Genomic DNA, 17,664 nt, shown 5'->3' with positions numbered 1-17,664 from the left:
ACACTGACATACACCCTCCATATGCCGCCATACACTCACATACACCCTCCACACACTCACATACACCCTCCATATGCCGCCATACACTCACATACACCCTCCATATGCCGCCATACACTCACATACACCCTCCACACACTCACATACACCCTCCATATGCCGCCATACACACATCTAATAGAAGTCACCCGGAATGCACAGATTCTAAAGGACCATTCAGCATAAAAAATAGATTGTAAGCTCTTGGGCACATACTAAGAGCAGACTGAACACGATGGAAAATGTTCGCCAGCGATCCTTACTATTGGTTGTCATGACGTCCATAGTAGATATTGCTCTGGAGCCGATACAATCGAGACTCACAGCACTGGACATCCCCTTTAAGTCTGCCATAGAGGAACACGGCCATTTTTAGGAGCGGAGAGGATTAGATACGTCATTGTGAGAGACACACTGACTGCTCATCCCTATTGCAAGCTGATCTGTCTATAATTAGAGTGTAAGCTCCTCGGGATAGATGGCTGATTGTGCCCAATTAAAAAAACAACAACTTATAAGTGGCCCAATTGGGCACTGGCAATGCCACCTATAGTGTCCTGGGAAAGCTGGGTAGGTAACAAAACTACTGAAGTCCAGTTAGACATCCACCGCTCATGTATTACTCCCAAACAGGGTGGAGAACCCCCCAATTGAGCCATATTGTATTTCACCCAGCTTTCCCAGGAATAGATCTAAGAAAATGGGGATCCATAGATCAAGCACTTCTATAACTGGAAGTAGAGGACAAGCTCTTTGTCCCATCAGCCTGGCACATGTGGTCCCTGAGCAGGAGGTGGAGGAAGCTGCAGGCACAATCCAGGCCTCTTCCAGTGGCCGCCGCTGGGGGCGGTAGAGAGCAGGCACAATCCAGGCCTCTTCCGGTGGCCGCCGCTGGGGGCGGCAGAGAGCCGGCCGCCCAGTGCATTTCCTGAGTCCCTTCCATAAAGTGAAAGTCGTGCGGCTCCGTGCAGCTTGTGGGGTCGGATTTCGCCGATTTCTCCTCTTTCTCCCCTTGGTTGGGGGTCTTAGAGCTTCTGAAGACCGGGGGGCGTCCTCCAGGACTGCACTTTGCACTAAGGGGGGGTTGCAGAAAGAGCCTCCCCTCCAGCTGCCCCTGCTCTGGGTAAGTACAATGCCCCCCATAACTCTAGCAGTGTGTGCCCCCAGCAGACCCCCAGAGCAGCGCCCCCTGAAGGGGGGGACCCGTGTGGGGGGCTATGCTCTCCTTCCCCGGGGTTAGGTCTCTCGCTTTACGGCTCGCAGGCTCCATGGTTAACAAAGGCAGCTCCTGGGGACCGGCTTAACCCTCTGCTGCCCGCATTAACCCTGCCCTGCCCGGCGCCTGCTGGGGATCGGTTGATAAATGGCTCTTCAGGGGGCACTCTGCAGACTTCTGGGTGCCCCCTGCCCTCCTGTGGTTTCCTGCCACCTTGTATCCGGATGTTTTCATTGTGAAGAGCTGATAGAAGGCGGATACAATGTATCTGCTGAGTGATCCCACAGTGGGGTGGACAGGGGCATCATGTGCCAGGGGGAGAAGGTTGTGGGCAGTCCTCACATGCCAGGACTTGGACTACAAGGTCACGGTGGGCTGGCGGTGCCCGGCTGGTGCCTACACGTGGCGTACAGCAGGGGATTAATGATTGATGGTGGGTGAGGGCAGCTCGGACACGGTGTCAGGTCTCTGCCAGGCTTCACGGGGGATGACTCCTGGTGCCCGCCTGTTACATATCCGCCGGCAGCTGCCCGTGTCCTTATGTCACCCAAGGAGTGCTGATGGCAGATTGCCCTGCAGGTTTCACAGATGTACCATGCCCACTTACTGGCATAATCGGGTTAGGGTCCCCCACCTATCATGATAACGTAGTGATGGCGGGGTCCCCCCTGTAGTGATAAGGCAGTGATGGAGGGTCCCCCCTGTCCGCTCCGCTCCCGGGGCTGTGGCCTCACCACCTCGCCCCCTCCCCGGCCTCTCTTTCACGCTCCCGGCTGGGCTGGCTATTTCTCCCCGCTCCCTGGCTCTCCCCAGTTGCCGAACCATGTCTCAAGATGGCGGAACTGGCGGAGCTCAAGGTACCGGGACCGGGGAGAAAACAGCGGGACTCGGCCGTGACGTCTGCGGGAAATAGTGATGGGGAGTCTGGGTCGTGAGCTGGGAGACGCCGGGGATGGAGATGAGGCCTAGTTGAGGACGGGTCGGTGTATGTGTCCTGTGCTGACCCTGTATATAGCCTGGAAATACTGTGTGTACTGCCCAGGGGCCCCACTACTGCTGCCTTATAATGACAGGGGGCCCCACTACTGCTGCCTTATCGTGACAGGGAGCCCCACTACTGCTGCCTTATTGTGACAGGGAGCCCCCACTGCTGATGCCTTATAATGACAGGGGGTCCCACATTACTGATGCCTTATCGTGACAGGGGGTCCCACATTACTGATGCCTTATCGTGACAGGGGGTCCCACATTACTGATGCCTTATCGTGATGGGGTCCCACATTACTGATGCCTTATCGTGACAGGGGGTCCCACATTACTGATGCCTTATCGTGACAGGGGGTCCCACATTACTGATGCCTTATCGTGACAGGGGGTCCCACATTACTGATGCCTTATCGTGACAGGGGGTCCCACATTACTGATGCCTTATCGTGACAGGGGGTCCCACATTACTGATGCCTTATCGTGACAGGGGGTCCCACATTACTGATGCCTTATCGTGACAGGGGGTCCCACATTACTGATGCCTTATCGTGACAGGGGGCCCCCACCACTGCCAGTTTATCATCACAGGGGACCCCCCCCCACTCCCCCCTTATCAGGACATGGGGGGCCCTCCTATCTATGACATTACTGTTCTGAGACCGTTCTTCGCGGCACTTCCCGTATACACCATATACCAGCGGGATTCTGGAACCTTCTCATCTGCTTTGTTTCAGTTCCTGTCCCTCCGGCCGCCCTCGGTCAGGACAGGCTCTCAGGCTCTTGTATATAAGCAAGAATGTTTTCATTCACAGCAAGCAGAGATCTAGATAACAATGAGGAACTGAAACACGGTAGAAAGTTTGAGAAGTTTTCAGTTGCATAATGAGAAGACATCTGGTGGCTTTATGGCACATGGTTGTCACTGTCATGACATATGGGGTGTCGTGTGACTGTAACAGAAAAACCTCACCTCCACCTGTGAGCCGAAACTACTGTACAGAGACTGAAGGGGACCAAAAAGACTCAGATCACATCATAGTCAACCACACAATTCGGGTCACGCAGGCCTGAAGTTGTACGGCCACCGGTCTTGACATAGGTCAGTGAGCCTCACGTTCTGGGGTACAGTTCTGGCCATTTAGGGGTTCACAATAGGACAATACTGGGTGCTGTCAGCAAGAACTACAAGGAGGATGGAAAGATGGCTATCCTGTCACCGGCCATACTGGTTGAGCTTCAGCACTGGTGGGAGTAGAAGCACCATCATTCCAGTGACCACACACAGTTGTCCTGTGGTTTCTGTCTCCGCCAGGTCATGGGGTATGACCATGACGTCTCCTGGCCGGTGTCAGGTGGTCACTGTGGACCCGCGAGTCAGAGGGTATTAGTGTAAGGGGTTTCATTGTTCCTAGTGGTCTGAGGCTCATCTTGTTGTTCTTCTTCTTCCCCCAGCACATGGTTATGAGCTTTAGAGTCTCCGAACTGCTAGTTCTTCTGGGTTTTGCCGGCAGAAACAAGAGTGGACGGAAACACGAGCTTCTCTCCAAGGCCCTTCATCTGGTGAAGTCTGGCTGCAACCCGACCATCCTGATGAAGATCAAGGAGCTCTATCGAAGGAGATTTCCTCGCAAGGTCCTCAGCACCACAGACTTGACCATGCTGCACATGCAGGCTGGGGCGCTACCCAATGCCAACTCACTGTCTCAGGGTGCCGTGTGCCACCTGGGCTATGATGGCGGCACCATGCCGAGCACCCTTCCTTCATCTGTGCTGCCCCCTATCCCCATGCTTGGTCCCAAACACGAGACGGACATTCAGCACCTATCCCCGCCCATACACCCAGTCCACCCAGATGTCAAGATGAAGAGGCTTCCATTCTACGATGTCTACGATGAGCTGATCAAACCAACCACGCTGGGTGAGTCCAACGCCAACCTGTCTCCCTGCTCTATGGATCGTGGGGGGCACCTTCATCAAAGCTGGGTCTGCACAGCTTGTTCCTCCATGTGGGCCCCCACTGAGATGGTTTCCTCAATGTAAGGGCCCTATGACACCTATACATTCTGCAGGTGATTGTCAGGAGGGAAGCGTTCCTTCTCGGCGATCGCCTGCTCGCTAGTGGTGGAGACCGGGGCTATTACATGCAGCAATCTCCTCCTCACTATGGGGACAAATGATCGCTAATGCCATCGCTCGTCCCCATACTGAATCATTGTTTGCCGGCAGCAGTGCGCCGATTACACGGCACAATCTGACGCCGAAAAACGATTTATAAACATGTTGAAAGACTCTGATTACCTGATAATCGGCGCCAGATCAAGAGCTTGTTGGTGATGATCTTGGCGATTTATCTGTAGGTCTAATAGGACCGTAAGGGTCCTACAGACTAAATACCTCCCCAACCCAAGAAGGGGGGGCAGTGAGGGAGTCAAAAAGAGGTGCACAGATTGTTGTAGACCCTCCTGACACAGAAGCAAAACAGGTCTCCTGTGCCCCCTCAGACCCTCGCTAAGCACTTGTCAGTCTAGGGGGTCCTGAAATGCTAACCCTGGGGCTTTCTCTGGGCATCTGACTGGTGAGGGGGTCACTAGGTTAGAAGGCCCCCTAGAGGTGAGGGCAGGTATTTTCCCCACTTTTAGCTGAGCCTTTTAATCCGGTACCATCTGGTGGTCGCCTTATCCTTGCACTCAGTTCCTCCGTTGTCTTCCTCCAGCTTCCACAAACACACAACGGTTTGAAGAGGCCCACTTTAGCTTTGCACTGACGCCCCAACAGGTCCATCAAATCCTGAGTTCAAGGTGAGTGGGTGAAGTGTTCGGAGTGTCAGACTGGGCGGAGAGGCGTCTATGGCCTCCATCATCCGTACATTCCAGCTGTCAGTACTAAAACTCCCAGCATGCCCTGGGAGAGCGGCTGGTCTGTACAATGTATGTTGTGTTTACCAGACTGTAGATTATATGAGAGTTTTATGTGTTTTTTCCGCAGAGACATACTGCCTGGTGCTAAATGTGATTACACAGTCCAGGTCCAGCTGAGGTAAGTACACCTCATAGGGTCATCGGTGCTCCGACTTTACAATGGGAATTTCTGCCACCTCCGCAGAGGTGAGCGAAGGGTTAACCACCAGAGCTCCCTGTCTGGTAAAAATAACATTGGTCGGGTGGCACGGCGTCATGGTATGGGGGTGTAGACACGATAGATAATTGTCTGGTGTGTAACGAGGCAGCGGAGGGGCGATGTCTTATAACCTGACGTCTTTCTCCAGGTTCTGTCTGTGTGAGACCAGCTGTCCGCAGGAGGACTACTTCCCCCCCAACCTCTTTGTGAAGGTGAACGGGAAGCTGTGCCCATTGCCAGTGAGTAAAATGGTCGGGGCTTTCATTTCCTGAAGTTGAAATTTAAGACCGATGGAATCAAAATGTGGGAGTTTGGATGCATGACAGTAGGTGGCGGTAATACACATGAAATTTTAAAAATTCCTTCCTTCTCCCACATCCAGGGCTACTTACCTCCCACCAAGAATGGAGTGGAGCCTAAAAGGCCGAGCAGACCCATCAACATCTCCCCGCTCATCCGGCTGTCGTCCACCGTGCCCAACAACATCATTGTCAACTGGTCGTCTGAGTTTGGCAGAGTAAGTGTTAACCCCAGGTAACACAGTGATCAGTCATTGTGGGACTGGCTCCCCCTATAGTACAGGCTGTAAAAGGGGGGTGGTATCCCTCTCATAATGCACGGCTGTAGGAGGGGGTGCCGCTCTTATCTTATAGTGTACGGCTGTAGGAAGGAGCCCTGCTCTCGTCTTGTAGAACATGGCTGTAGGAGGGGGCGCCGCTCTCATCTTATAGTACATGGCTGTAGGAGGGGGCACCGCTCTCATCTTATAGTGTACGGCTGTAGGAAGGAGCCCTGCTCTCGTCTTGTAGTACATGGCTGTAGGAGGGGGTGCCGCTCTTATTTTATAGTACATGGCTGTAGGAGGGAGCCCTGCTCTCGTCTTATAACGCATGGTTGTAGGAGGGGGCACCGCTCTCATCTTATACTGCACGGCTGTAGGAGGGGGCACCGCTCTCATCTTATAGTGTACGCCTGTAGGAGGGGGTACCGCTCTTATCTTATACTGCACGGCTGTAGGAGGGGGTGCCGCTCTCATCTTATAGTGTACGGCTGTAGGAGGGGGCACCGCTCTCATCTTCTACTGCACGGCTGTAGGAGGGGGCGCCGCTTTTATCTTATAGTACATGGCTGTAGGAGGGAGCCCTGCTCTCATCTTATAGTACATGGCTGTAGGAGGGGGCACCGCTCTCATCTTATAGTGCACGGCTGGAAGAGGGAGCCCTGCTCTCGTCTTATAGTGCACGGCTGTAGGAGGGGGCGCCGCTTTTATCTTATAGTACATGGCTGTAGGAGGGAGCCCTGCTCTCATCTTATAGTACATGGCTGTAGGAGGGGGCACCGCTCTCATCTTATAGTGCACGGCTGGAAGAGGGAGCCCTGCTCTCGTCTTATAGTGCACGGCTGTAGGAGGGGGCGCCGCTTTTATCTTATAGTAAATGGCTGTAGGAGGGGGTGCCGCTCTCGTCTTATAGTGTACAGCTGTAGGAGGGGGCACCGCTCTCATCTTATACTGTACAGCTGTAGGAGGGGGTGCCACTCTTATCTTATAGTGCACGGCTGTAGGAGGGAGCCCTGCTCTCGTCTTATAGTACATGGCTGTAGGAGGGGGCACCGCTCTCATCTTATACTGTACAGCTGTAGGAGGGGGTGCCACTCTTATCTTATAGTGCACGGCTGTAGGAGGGAGCCCTGCTCTCGTCTTATAGTACATGGCTGTAGGAGGGGGCGCAAGTGCAGGATGCGTACCGACACCTTAGACAGAGGGCTTCATCAAAGATCATCCGTAAAATTACTTAATTAGCAGCACAAATTGTGGAACTTACTTCACCAGGGAGGAATCCGATGGTGTTTGGAGGTGTTTCACCAAAAGGGGCAATCTGGTTGATTGACACTCTGTTTTCTTTTTTTTCTCTCTTCTGTAGGAGGGGGCGCCGGTCTCATCTTATAGTGTACGGCTGTAGGAGGGGGCGCCGGTCTCATCTTATAGTGTACGGCTGTAGGAGGGAGCCCTGCTCTCGTCTTATAACGCATGGTTGTAGGAGGGGGCGCCTCTCTCATCTTATAGTGTATGGCTGTAGGAGGGGGCGCCTCTCCTCTTATACTGTATGGCTGTAGGAGGGGGTGCTATGGGTGATTACTTTGGCGCCATTTTTCCTGACACTCTCTGTCTTGCAGAATTACTCGCTGTCCGTCTACCTGGTGAAGCAGCTGACCTCGGTCACCCTTCTGCAGAAACTCCGCGCCAAAGGCATCCGGAACCCAGACCATTCCAGAGCACTGAGTGAGTCCAATCTCTCCATCCGACCCCTGACATCTCTCCGCAGATCGACCTCTTACACTTATTTCTTTATTTCTCCCACAATAGTAAAAGAGAAGCTGACGGCCGACCCCGACAGTGAGATCGCCACAACCAGCCTTCGGGTCTCCCTCATGTGTCCGGTGAGTGTGATAGTTGCAGATCATACACAGAGGAGTCCTATAAATATACAAAAGGAACATGGCGAATAATCCTCTGCCCTCCTCTCTGCAGCTGGGGAAGATGCGTCTGACCGTGCCCTGTAGGGCCATCACCTGCACCCACCTCCAGTGCTTCGATGCTGCCCTCTACCTGCAAATGAATGAGAAAAAACCAACGTGGACGTGTCCTGTGTGCGACAAGAAGGCGCCATACGATTTGCTCATTATAGACGGGTGAGTCACTGGATGGTTTTTGGGCTGTGGTTGTCACCATCCTCAGCAGAGAAGCCATTAAATGGTTAATATATAAAGTCAGGCATGTCACCTTATGAGCCTGCAGATGGGGCCCCCTAGTGGTGGCTGTGGGTATAGTTGCTCATGTTGCCTTTTCTCTTGCAGTCTCTTCATGGACATCCTGAACTCCTGCACAGACTGCGATGAGATTCAGTTCATGGAGGACGGGTCCTGGTGTCCGATGAAGCCCAAGAAGGAGAAGCAGGACGTGCTGCAGCCCACATCGTATGGAGGGATTGATGGTAAGTGCTGGAGGTAGTCACTTCTGACTCCGGGGAGACGTCTGGTGAGCTGTCACGTTCCTCCAATGAGCTGCCCTGTTAGGTCTTATCGTCTTCCAACAGGAATGATCTACAACCTCAGCTGTGACCTCAAGTACAACAGCGAGGCCAAGAAGAAGGTGGAAGTGATCGACCTGACCCTGGACAGCTCATCAGACGAGGACGAGCCTGCGCCCAAGAGGCCGTGTTCTATCACCTCAACGACCATACCCTCTGTCGGATCCAAAGGGTACAAGCTGCTATCCATTAACTTGTACCATAGTGTCGGGGGTGGGGGGTGCAAGTGGCATGGATGGAGTATTAGAAATGCCCCCCACGTGGAGTCTTACTCTCTTGTCTTTTTATTTAATTTTATTAGGGTGATCAGCGTTGACCATCAACCATCGTCTGTTCTGAGAAGCCCCCCTATGGCCACTATAGGGAGTGATTACCTCTCCAGCCTTCCTCTACCCGACTACCACCGAACCTTCCCAGTACCAAGCGACCTTCAAGGTAAATGTGGGAAGGGTTAATTCTTCTAACGTGAAGACAACTGACGGCCTTCGGGGCGGTGTCTGCCCTCTGATTGGTATTCAGTATCCCATCTGGTATAGCACTCTGCATCACACATTAGTCTTCTGCGTTTTAACCCCTTAACCTGGATTTTATTTGGTTAATGGGAAAATCAATTTTTATAAATCGGTGATCACACTGATCGGTCATCATGGCGATCACGTGATCAGAGACCAGTTTTATCAGTGCCTGAGTGTCGGGGATATACCAGTGACACGGGGACTGCAATGCTTGCCCTGGTATCGTCATGTGTCACAGTCTCCTGTTTCCTCTCCTCAGGTCTCGATATCTTCTCCTTCCTTCAGACGACGGACAATCAGGTGAGCGCAACCAAGAAAGTTTTGCAGCTCATGATGTAAATTGGTTAACAATTAGAACGTGACCATTAGAGGAGGGGCTGAGGTCTCCCGTAGACCTCCTGCCCCAGCCATTGAAATATGTAGGCGTACTGTCCCTTTAAATGCATGTCGCCTCATGTATCATTTCCTGTTCCTCCTCTTCTTCAGCATTACAGCCCGTCCGTCATCACCTCCCTGGATGAACAGGACGCCCTCAATCACTTTTTCCAGTACCGGGCCCCCCCATCGCATTACATGAGCCCCCTCACCCAGGCCATAACAGGATCCCACGGGGCAAGCAATGGCGCCAGCCGGATAAGTAGCATTGTTTCCACCAGCACGTTACGGGACAGTCACGGCCACAGCGGATCTCAGAACTCCACCCCGACCTTACCTGGGTGCAGACCGGACATTATATCATTGGACTGATCAGGAGGGTCCTGACCCAGGAAGCCGGACTCCAGCGAGGACATGGCTGACTTCTGTTTCCATAGGCCCCATTTTTTTTAAAACTACAAAGCATTATACGCCATTGCCTATGGAAACCGGCGGCACACGGACAGCAGGAATGTACAGAGACCACGAGGAATCAACCCAGCGCTCATTTTAGTATTACGACTCCCATCATATCATTTTTTTATATCGGATGATTCTATTTTTTATTTAATGATCTGCTCTTTGAAATCAGCTACGTGTAGTAATGCGCTCTATGGTTATCAGTTCAGACGGTGACTGTAATGTGTAGACCTTCCTGTTTCCCCCCAATCACGTATTTCCAGTGTCAAGCCATCCATATGTGACTGATATCTGCTGGAAATTATCAAAATCAATCAATTTTTTTTCTTTTCATCACTTTTTGTAGAGTCACATCATTCCTCAATTACCTGACACAGGGAGATGTCGCTTGCAATACCCCTGCAGCCTGTAGGTGGTGCTAGAGACCCATAAGGTCGCCATCTGCAGGCACCAGCTGGTACTGCACTCTGATCTCAGATATGACATTTTTCGATGCCCTGTATATCGCCTTCTATGTATATTTTTTCCGTACGCTCACTGCTGCCGCCTCCTCCTAGCGCTGTACAGAGATAAACGCCAATAGACAATGATATATTTTCCGTTTTTTGTTTTTTTACTTAAACAAACTCCAAAGACCAGACCCTGTTCTGTATGAAGGTCACGTACCCCTCCCACCAAGGAATATTCCAGATATCCTTCCTGGTGCTGGAGGGTTAATGCGGCGGTAGTAGCGGCATCACCGTCATCTGCATATTTATGTATTTAAATCTATGACTTATCTGTATTTAGTCTGTTCTTCGTACGCACTGAGGTAGAGCTGGTGCAGGCGACATCTTCCAAGGCCAAAAGAAAGGCAACAAAAATCTTTTTAAACGGGAATAAACCCCTTTTATTTATTCAGTGCTTGTCCTGTCATGTCTGCCGCAGCCTCTGGGGGCGCTGTGTCCTGTCGTGTCTTCCAAGGCCTCTATACTGATAGTATTGAAAGTGCAATAGAGTAAAGGACCTCTAGGGAACTTCCTCTCGGCGTACAGTTTGCAGCCACAGCTCCAGCGCGTACTTTGTACCGGTGCTCACGCGTTCCGTATCCTCACCCTCTATAGGGGCCGTATTAAGAAGTGTAGACAGGGCGAGGTCTTTCTGTGTCAGTGATCGACCGCTGACTTCTGTGATGCTAGGAGACAGGGACAGCAAGATTACTGAGTCTGCAGAACATCGCTCTGTCCGCTCCACCTCCTGACAGATACATAGTGATGTATCCTGCAGATTATTACACCACTGACCTCTCTAGAGATCTGCAGAACTTCGCTCTTTACTTCCTGACAGATACATAGTGATATCCTGCAGATGGTTACACACCTGACCTCTCTAGAGAGCTGCAGAACATCACTGTCCGCTCCACCTCCTGACAGATACACAGTGATGTATCCTGCAGATTATTACACCACTGACCTCTCTATAGATCTGCAGAACATCGCTCTTTACTTCCTGACAGATACATAGTGATATCCTGCAGATGGTTACACACCTGACCTCTCTAGAGAGCTGCAGAACATCACTGTCCGCTCTACCTCCTGACAGATACAGTGATGTATCCTGCAGATTATTACACCACTGACCTCTCTAGAGACCTGCAGAACATTGTTCTTTACCTCCTGTGTTCAAAATAATAGCAGTCAGACATCACTAACCCGATCACTGGTTTTGGTAGAAATGATATTTCTACATAGTAAATTATTTGTTATCAAGTGTAGTAGAGTAATAGAAACCCAACAGTCAGGACCCGCATGCAGCTGATTCTGTGTAATTAAATCACTAATTGAAAGGGACATGTTCAAAATACTAGCAGTGTGGGGTTCAATGAGTGAGGTCGTTCATTCTTTGAAAAACAGGTGGCAATTATTGCCCTTATTTAAGGAAGGAAGGCAGCAAATCTTGTTCCTGCCCGTTACAGTGCATTTATCTCTGAAATTCTGAGGAAAATGGGTCGTTCCAGACATTGTTCAGAAGAACAGCGCACCTTGATTAAAAAGTTGATTGGAGAGGGGAAAACATATAAAGAAGTGCAGAAAATGATCGGCTGCTCAGCTAAAATGATCACAATTGCTTTAAAATGGCAACGAAAACCTGAAGGACGTGGAAGAAAGCGAAAAACTACCATTGGAATGGATAGAGGAATAGCTAAAATGGCGAGGACTCGGCCAACAGTCATCTCCAGGAAGATGAAAGAAGGTGTAAAGTTCCCTGTGAGTCCTGTTACAATGAGAAGACGCCGATGTGAAGCCGAGCGATCTGCAAGAAGCCCCCGCAAAGTCCCACTGATGGAAACAAGACGTGTGCTGAAGAGCTTACAATCTGCCAAAGAGCCCATTGACCGCCTGAAGAGACATTCTGTGGACTGATGGAAGTGAGACGGTTCTGTTTGGGTCTAGAGGCCGGAGACAGTTTGTCAGACGACCCCCAAACACTGAATCCAAGCCCCAGTAGACAGTAAAGCATGGTGGACAAGCATCATGATATGGGGATGAGTCTCATACTACGGGGCCTATTTATCGCAGACCAGGGATCATGGATCAGTCTGAATCCATCAGAAGACTGGACGAGGTCATGCTGCCTTATGCTGAAGAGGAAATGCCCTTGAAATGGGTGTTCCAACAAGACGACGACCCCAAACACACCAGTAAACGGGCAACATCTCGGCTCCAGACCAACAAGACTGACGTTATGGAGCGGCCGCCCCGATCCCCGGGTCTTAATCCAATAGAAAACCTGTGGGGCGACATCAAAAATGCAGTTTCTGAGGCAAAACCAAGAAAGAGAGAAGAAGAACTGTGGAATGTGGTCCAATCCTCCTGGGCTGGAGAACCTGGTCACAGGGGCAGAAGGTGGTGACTCCGAGCAGCACAGACATTTCTCAGTTTATAGAGTGAATGTTTGAGTTTGTAAAGAAGAAGACAAACACTGCTATTTTTTTTGATCAATCTCTAATATTCACTTTTCTTCAATTCTTTTTTTTAGAGGAACAACACAAATCTGATATTTTTCTTCATGTTTAGATGTGGAATAGAAGGTGTAGTGTTCCCAATGCATTTGTGTGGATGGAAATAGAAGATATTAGAAGGGTGTTGAGCTTTATTCACTTTTAAACACACTGCTATTATTTTGAACACAACTGTACATAGTGAGATCCTGCAGATTATTACACCACTGACGTCTCTAGGGAGCTGCAGAACATCGCTCTTTACTTCCTGACAGATACATAGTGATATCCTGCAGATGGTTACACCCCTGACCTCTCTAGAGAGCTGCAGAACATTGCTCTGACCCGTCAGCTATCCTCTTACGTTATTGGAGTCTGCAGACCAGTACTTCTCCTCCCAGAATCCTTTTCTCCTTCTGCGGCGGTCACGATCTGCTCTGCGATCTCCCGATCCAGCCACGCGCAGGCGCTCACCTCCCGCTCATCTGGCTGGAGTTTCTCCTGGAGATGGCACAATGACCGCGCTCAAATTTTATCCACCACAACAATGGTTTTGATTGTCCGATCACCTACCTGCAGCTCTTGGTGGGTTTCATTGGATGACACCAGCAGGTAAGTGACAATATGATGGCGTGTGGGCAGGCCACGGCTCAGCATTGGTGGGAACACTGACTATGTGGAAGAAAGAGACAAGGGATCCAAGACTTGTGCAACAAGGCGGACCAAACTCAGGACTGCAGCAAGGTGCAGCTACCTTAAAGGGATTGTCCTAAGATTTTACCCCTAGAACCTAATCATATGCTCATGTCCGGAGTAATAAAAATAATCCGAAGCTGGCCTTATTAAACTTTACTGTGGCTCTATTTGCCCAAAAAACAGGTTTTTATAACCTGTCAATCACTCAGGTCCGTTAATACAGGGTGCCCGGCCGCACCCCTCGTCGTCTGGTGCCCAGCGCCGCCTCCGCAATCCTACCCGTCCCTCTGCCAGATCCCGCGCACTAGGCTCAGCCTGATGCGCCGCGGACTCCTGGCAGCGGCTTCGTTGAGCGAAGTGCGCATGTGCTTCAGGCTGGCGCATGCGCACTTCGCTCAACGAAGCCGCTGCCAGGAGTCCGCGGCGCATCAGGCTGAGCCTAGTGCGCGGGATCTGGCAGAAGGACGGGTAGGATTGTGGAGCCGGCGCTGTGCAGCAGACGACGAGGGGTGCGGCCGGGCACCCTGTATTAACGGACCTCCCCTTGGGCACCTTAAGTGAGTGATTGACAGGTTATAAAAACCTGTTTTTTGGGCAAATAGAGCCACAGTGAGGTTTAATAAGGCCAGCTTCGGATTCTTTTTATTACTCCGGACATGAGCAGATGTTTAGGTTATAGGGGTAAAATCTTATGACAATCCCTTTAATATACTACATGGTTGCCACGGCCACAGGAAACACTCCTTCTCTAGTATATCAACCGTTACTGTCACAGGGAGTGATGCCATCGGGCAGCCATACGCAAACCCCCCTCCCCAGTTTAGATATTTACTTACCTCCCACAATCCCAGAATGCTCCAGGGGAGGTTGGCGTCTTGCAGATTTAACCCCGTCTCCTCCTGAAGTTCTCGCAGGCCGGCATTAATGAGCTGTGAAGGGGAGAGAGATCTGTGATCAGTGATCGAGGAGGTTAGGTGACTCCTACAGGCAGAGCAGGGCCCATAGGGTTAATAAGCAGCCTACCTGTTCTCCGTCCTCCATGTGACCTCCTGTGAAGAGAAGACCATATCATCATCTCTAGGCCGTGTGAATCTTTAAGGCCCCTCTCACACGGGTGAGGTGAACGCATTGCACCCGCACTGAATCCCGACCCATTCATTTCTATGGGGCTGTTCACATGAGCGGTGATTTTCATGCATCACTTGTGCGTTGTGTGAAAATCACAGCATGCTCTATATTGTGCGTTTATCACGTAACGCAGGCCCCATAGAAATGAATGGGGTTGCGTGAAAATCGCAAGCAAGTGCGGATGCGGTGCGATTTTCACGCAAGGTTGCTAGGAGACGATCGGGATGGAGACCCGATCATTATTATTTTCCCTTATAACATGGTTATAAGGGAAAATAATAGCATTCTGAATACAGACTGCATTGTACAATAGCGCCATCTCTTCTGTCTTCTTTTTTGCTGTGTACAGGAACAGGACCTGTGGTGACGTCACTCCGGTCATCACATGGTCTTTTACCATGGTGATGGATCATGTGACGGACCATGTGATGACCGGAGTGACGTCACCACTGGTCCCCTTACCAAAGGTTTATCTCCTGGACGAACAGGGGTCCGACTGCTGTGGTCCCCACCAGTGATGAGCGCAGGGGCCCCATGTTCCCCCATGTTAGCGTGTGTAGTCCATCTCCAGCGCACCCCACATTCTCCGGATCAGAGCGGACCCCAGAGGTACAGACCTGGCGGCACCCAGACGTTGGGGAAGATGTGCAGCTCCTTGGAGCGTCTGGTCAGAAGAATCCTTTTATTGACGGACTGCAACAAGATGGCAACCCCCACATCCACGCCGCGGCCCCTTATCTCCTCCGGCAGAGATGCCACTTGGTCCGTGGTTAGGTTTTTTATCGGACAGAAGGCCGGCCTCTGAAGGGGGAAACATGGTGGTTATAAAAGTCATAAAAAAGCAGGGTGGCAGTTGCTATGGTAACAGTACAGCTGCCACAGGGCATGTCACCCACCTTTTCCAGAGCCCTGAACCCATGACGTTTCCCTGCCCGAGGATTACGTACCTGTAACTCCGCCTTCCTGGAGCCGCTGAACGGCCGATCCGAAATGATGAACCGATTGTGATCCAGGCCGCAGTTCACCATCACCCGGTCCTGATCCTCGGGGGCAAAGTGCCCGGTGACGCCCTGTAAAATACACAGCCTCCTATCAGTGAGCGCCAGCGGTTACCACAAGCGCAGAGCTGGCCGCCGCCATTTACCTGCACAAACCTCGCACATTGAAGCAGCGAAGTCTCTTTGGTCAGATACACCAGAACACGCTTCGCAGACTCCATCTTGGCCGATGAAATTATATCAACGCTCATAGCCCCACATGTGCCGAGATTATATCCAGAGACACCAGCCGGGGGCGCTACCTGAGCGGTTAGGTGTTATATAATGCACCTGGAAATCTCCCTCCATCCACATGATCTATGGAACAGGAAGCAGGGAGGATCTCCCACAATCCTTAGCAAGAAAACATAAAGAAGAGCGTGGGCGCCATCTGCTGGTAAAATATCAATACTGCCAGGAAGATGATGAAGTGTGGAGCTCAAAAACCTCAAAGAGAGCGCCCCCTAGAGGAGAACGTCTCATAAGTGACACTTCATAGGAATAGGTCTCCAGGATCAGATACACAGCTGAGCAGACAGTATCACACAGGATGGGATTAGATACACAGCTGAGCAGAGAGTATCACACAGGATAGGATTAGATACACAGCTCAGCAGTCAGTATCACACAGGATAGGATTAGATACACAGCTCAGCAGACTGTATCACACAGGATAGGATTAGATACACAGCTCAGCAGTCAGTATCATACAGGATTGGATTAGATACACAGCTCAGCAGACAGTATCACACAGGGTAGGATTAGATACACAGCTCAGTAGTCAGTATCACACAGGATAGGATTAGATACACAGCTCAGCAGACAGTATCACACAGGGTAGGATTAGATACACAGCTTAGCAGACAGTATCACACAGGACAGGATTAGATACACAGCTCAGCAGACTGTATCACACAGGATGGGATTAGATACACAGCTCAGTAGGCAGTTTCACACATGATATGATTAGATACACACTTCAGCAGGCAGTATCACACATGATATGATTAGATACACAGCTCAGCAGACAGTATCACACAGGATAGGATTAGATACACAGTTTAGCAGTCAGTATCACACAGGACAGGATTAGATACACAGCTCAGCAGACAGTATCACACAGGATAGGATTAGATACACAGCTCAGCAGACAGTATTACACAGGATAGGATTAGATACACAGCTCAGCAGACAGTATCACACAGGGTAGGATTAGATACACAGCTTAGCAGACAGTATCACACAGGACAGGATTAGATACACAGCTCAGCAGACTGTATCACACAGGATGGGATTAGATACACCGCTCAGCAGACAGTATCACACAGGATGGGATTAGATACACAGCTCAGTAGGCAGTATCACACATGATATGATTAGATACACAGCTCAGCAGGCAGTATCACACATGATATGATTAGATACACAGCTCAGCAGACAGTATCACACAGGATAGGATTAGATACACAGTTTAGCAGTCAGTATCACACAGGACAGGATTAGATACACAGCTCAGCAGACAGTATCACACAGGATAGGATTAGATACACAGCTCAGCAGACAGTATTACACAGGATAGGATTAGATACACAGCTCAGCAGTCAGTATAACAGAGGATAGGATTAGATACATGGCTCAGCAGTCAGTATCACACAGGATAGGATTAGATACAGAGCTCAGCAGATTGTATCACACAGGATAGGATTAGATACACAGCTCAGTAGACTGTATCACACAGGACGGGATTAGATACATAGCTCAGCAGACAGTATCACACAGGATAGGATTAGATACACAGCTCAGCAGTCAGTATCACATAGGATAGGATTAGATACACAGCTCAGCAGTCAGTATCACACAGGATAGGATTAGATACACAGCTCAGTAGTCAGTATCACACAGGATAGGATTAGATACACAGCTCAGCAGACAGTATTACACAGGATAGGATTAGATACACAGCTCAGCAGTCAGTATCACAGAGGATAGGATTAGATACATGGCTCAGCAGTCAGTATCACACAGG

At 50.5% G+C, this 17,664-nt stretch overlaps 2 protein-coding genes across 5 annotated transcripts; one reads left to right on the top strand and one right to left on the bottom strand.

Moving 5' to 3' along the window:
* Positions 1-976: 976 nt before the first annotated feature.
* On the top strand, positions 977-9,738 carry PIAS3 (protein inhibitor of activated STAT 3). 3 transcript variants are annotated; one of them, XM_040411552.1, is made up of 14 exons: positions 977-1,162; positions 3,695-4,160; positions 4,956-5,040; positions 5,228-5,278; positions 5,508-5,598; positions 5,742-5,876; positions 7,535-7,640; positions 7,725-7,798; positions 7,890-8,050; positions 8,216-8,352; positions 8,455-8,620; positions 8,750-8,883; positions 9,223-9,263; positions 9,450-9,738. In XM_040411552.1, exons 2-14 carry the CDS (start codon positions 3,698-3,700, stop codon positions 9,708-9,710), a joined length of 1,905 nt encoding a protein of 634 aa, XP_040267486.1. In that variant the 5' UTR covers positions 977-1,162; positions 3,695-3,697; the 3' UTR covers positions 9,711-9,738. The 3 variants fall into 3 exon arrangements, with proteins under 3 accessions (XP_040267486.1, XP_040267485.1, XP_040267487.1); XM_040411551.1 differs by lacking the exon at positions 977-1,162 and adding an exon at positions 2,070-2,112; XM_040411553.1 differs by lacking the exon at positions 977-1,162 and adding an exon at positions 2,145-2,240.
* A 586-nt stretch (positions 9,739-10,324) lies between these two features.
* Positions 10,325-15,965, bottom strand: NUDT17 (nudix hydrolase 17). 2 transcript variants are annotated; one of them, XM_040411554.1, is made up of 8 exons: positions 15,746-15,965; positions 15,549-15,671; positions 15,219-15,402; positions 14,497-14,522; positions 14,310-14,402; positions 13,351-13,449; positions 13,142-13,278; positions 10,325-10,971 (listed from the first exon to the last, which is right to left on the bottom strand). In XM_040411554.1, the coding sequence occupies exons 1-8, from the start codon at positions 15,848-15,850 to the stop codon at positions 10,806-10,808; spliced, it is 933 nt and encodes a 310-aa protein (XP_040267488.1). In that variant the 5' UTR covers positions 15,851-15,965; the 3' UTR covers positions 10,325-10,805. The 2 variants fall into 2 exon arrangements, with proteins under 2 accessions (XP_040267488.1, XP_040267489.1); XM_040411555.1 differs by having other exon boundaries at positions 15,756-15,965.
* Between the last annotated feature and the right edge of the window lie 1,699 nt (positions 15,966-17,664).

The sequence above is a fragment of the Bufo bufo genome, chromosome 11 (genome assembly GCF_905171765.1).
Source record: "Bufo bufo chromosome 11, aBufBuf1.1, whole genome shotgun sequence".
Lineage (NCBI taxonomy): Eukaryota > Metazoa > Chordata > Amphibia > Anura > Bufonidae > Bufo > Bufo bufo.
This window is presented reverse-complemented; position numbering and strand designations above follow the sequence as displayed.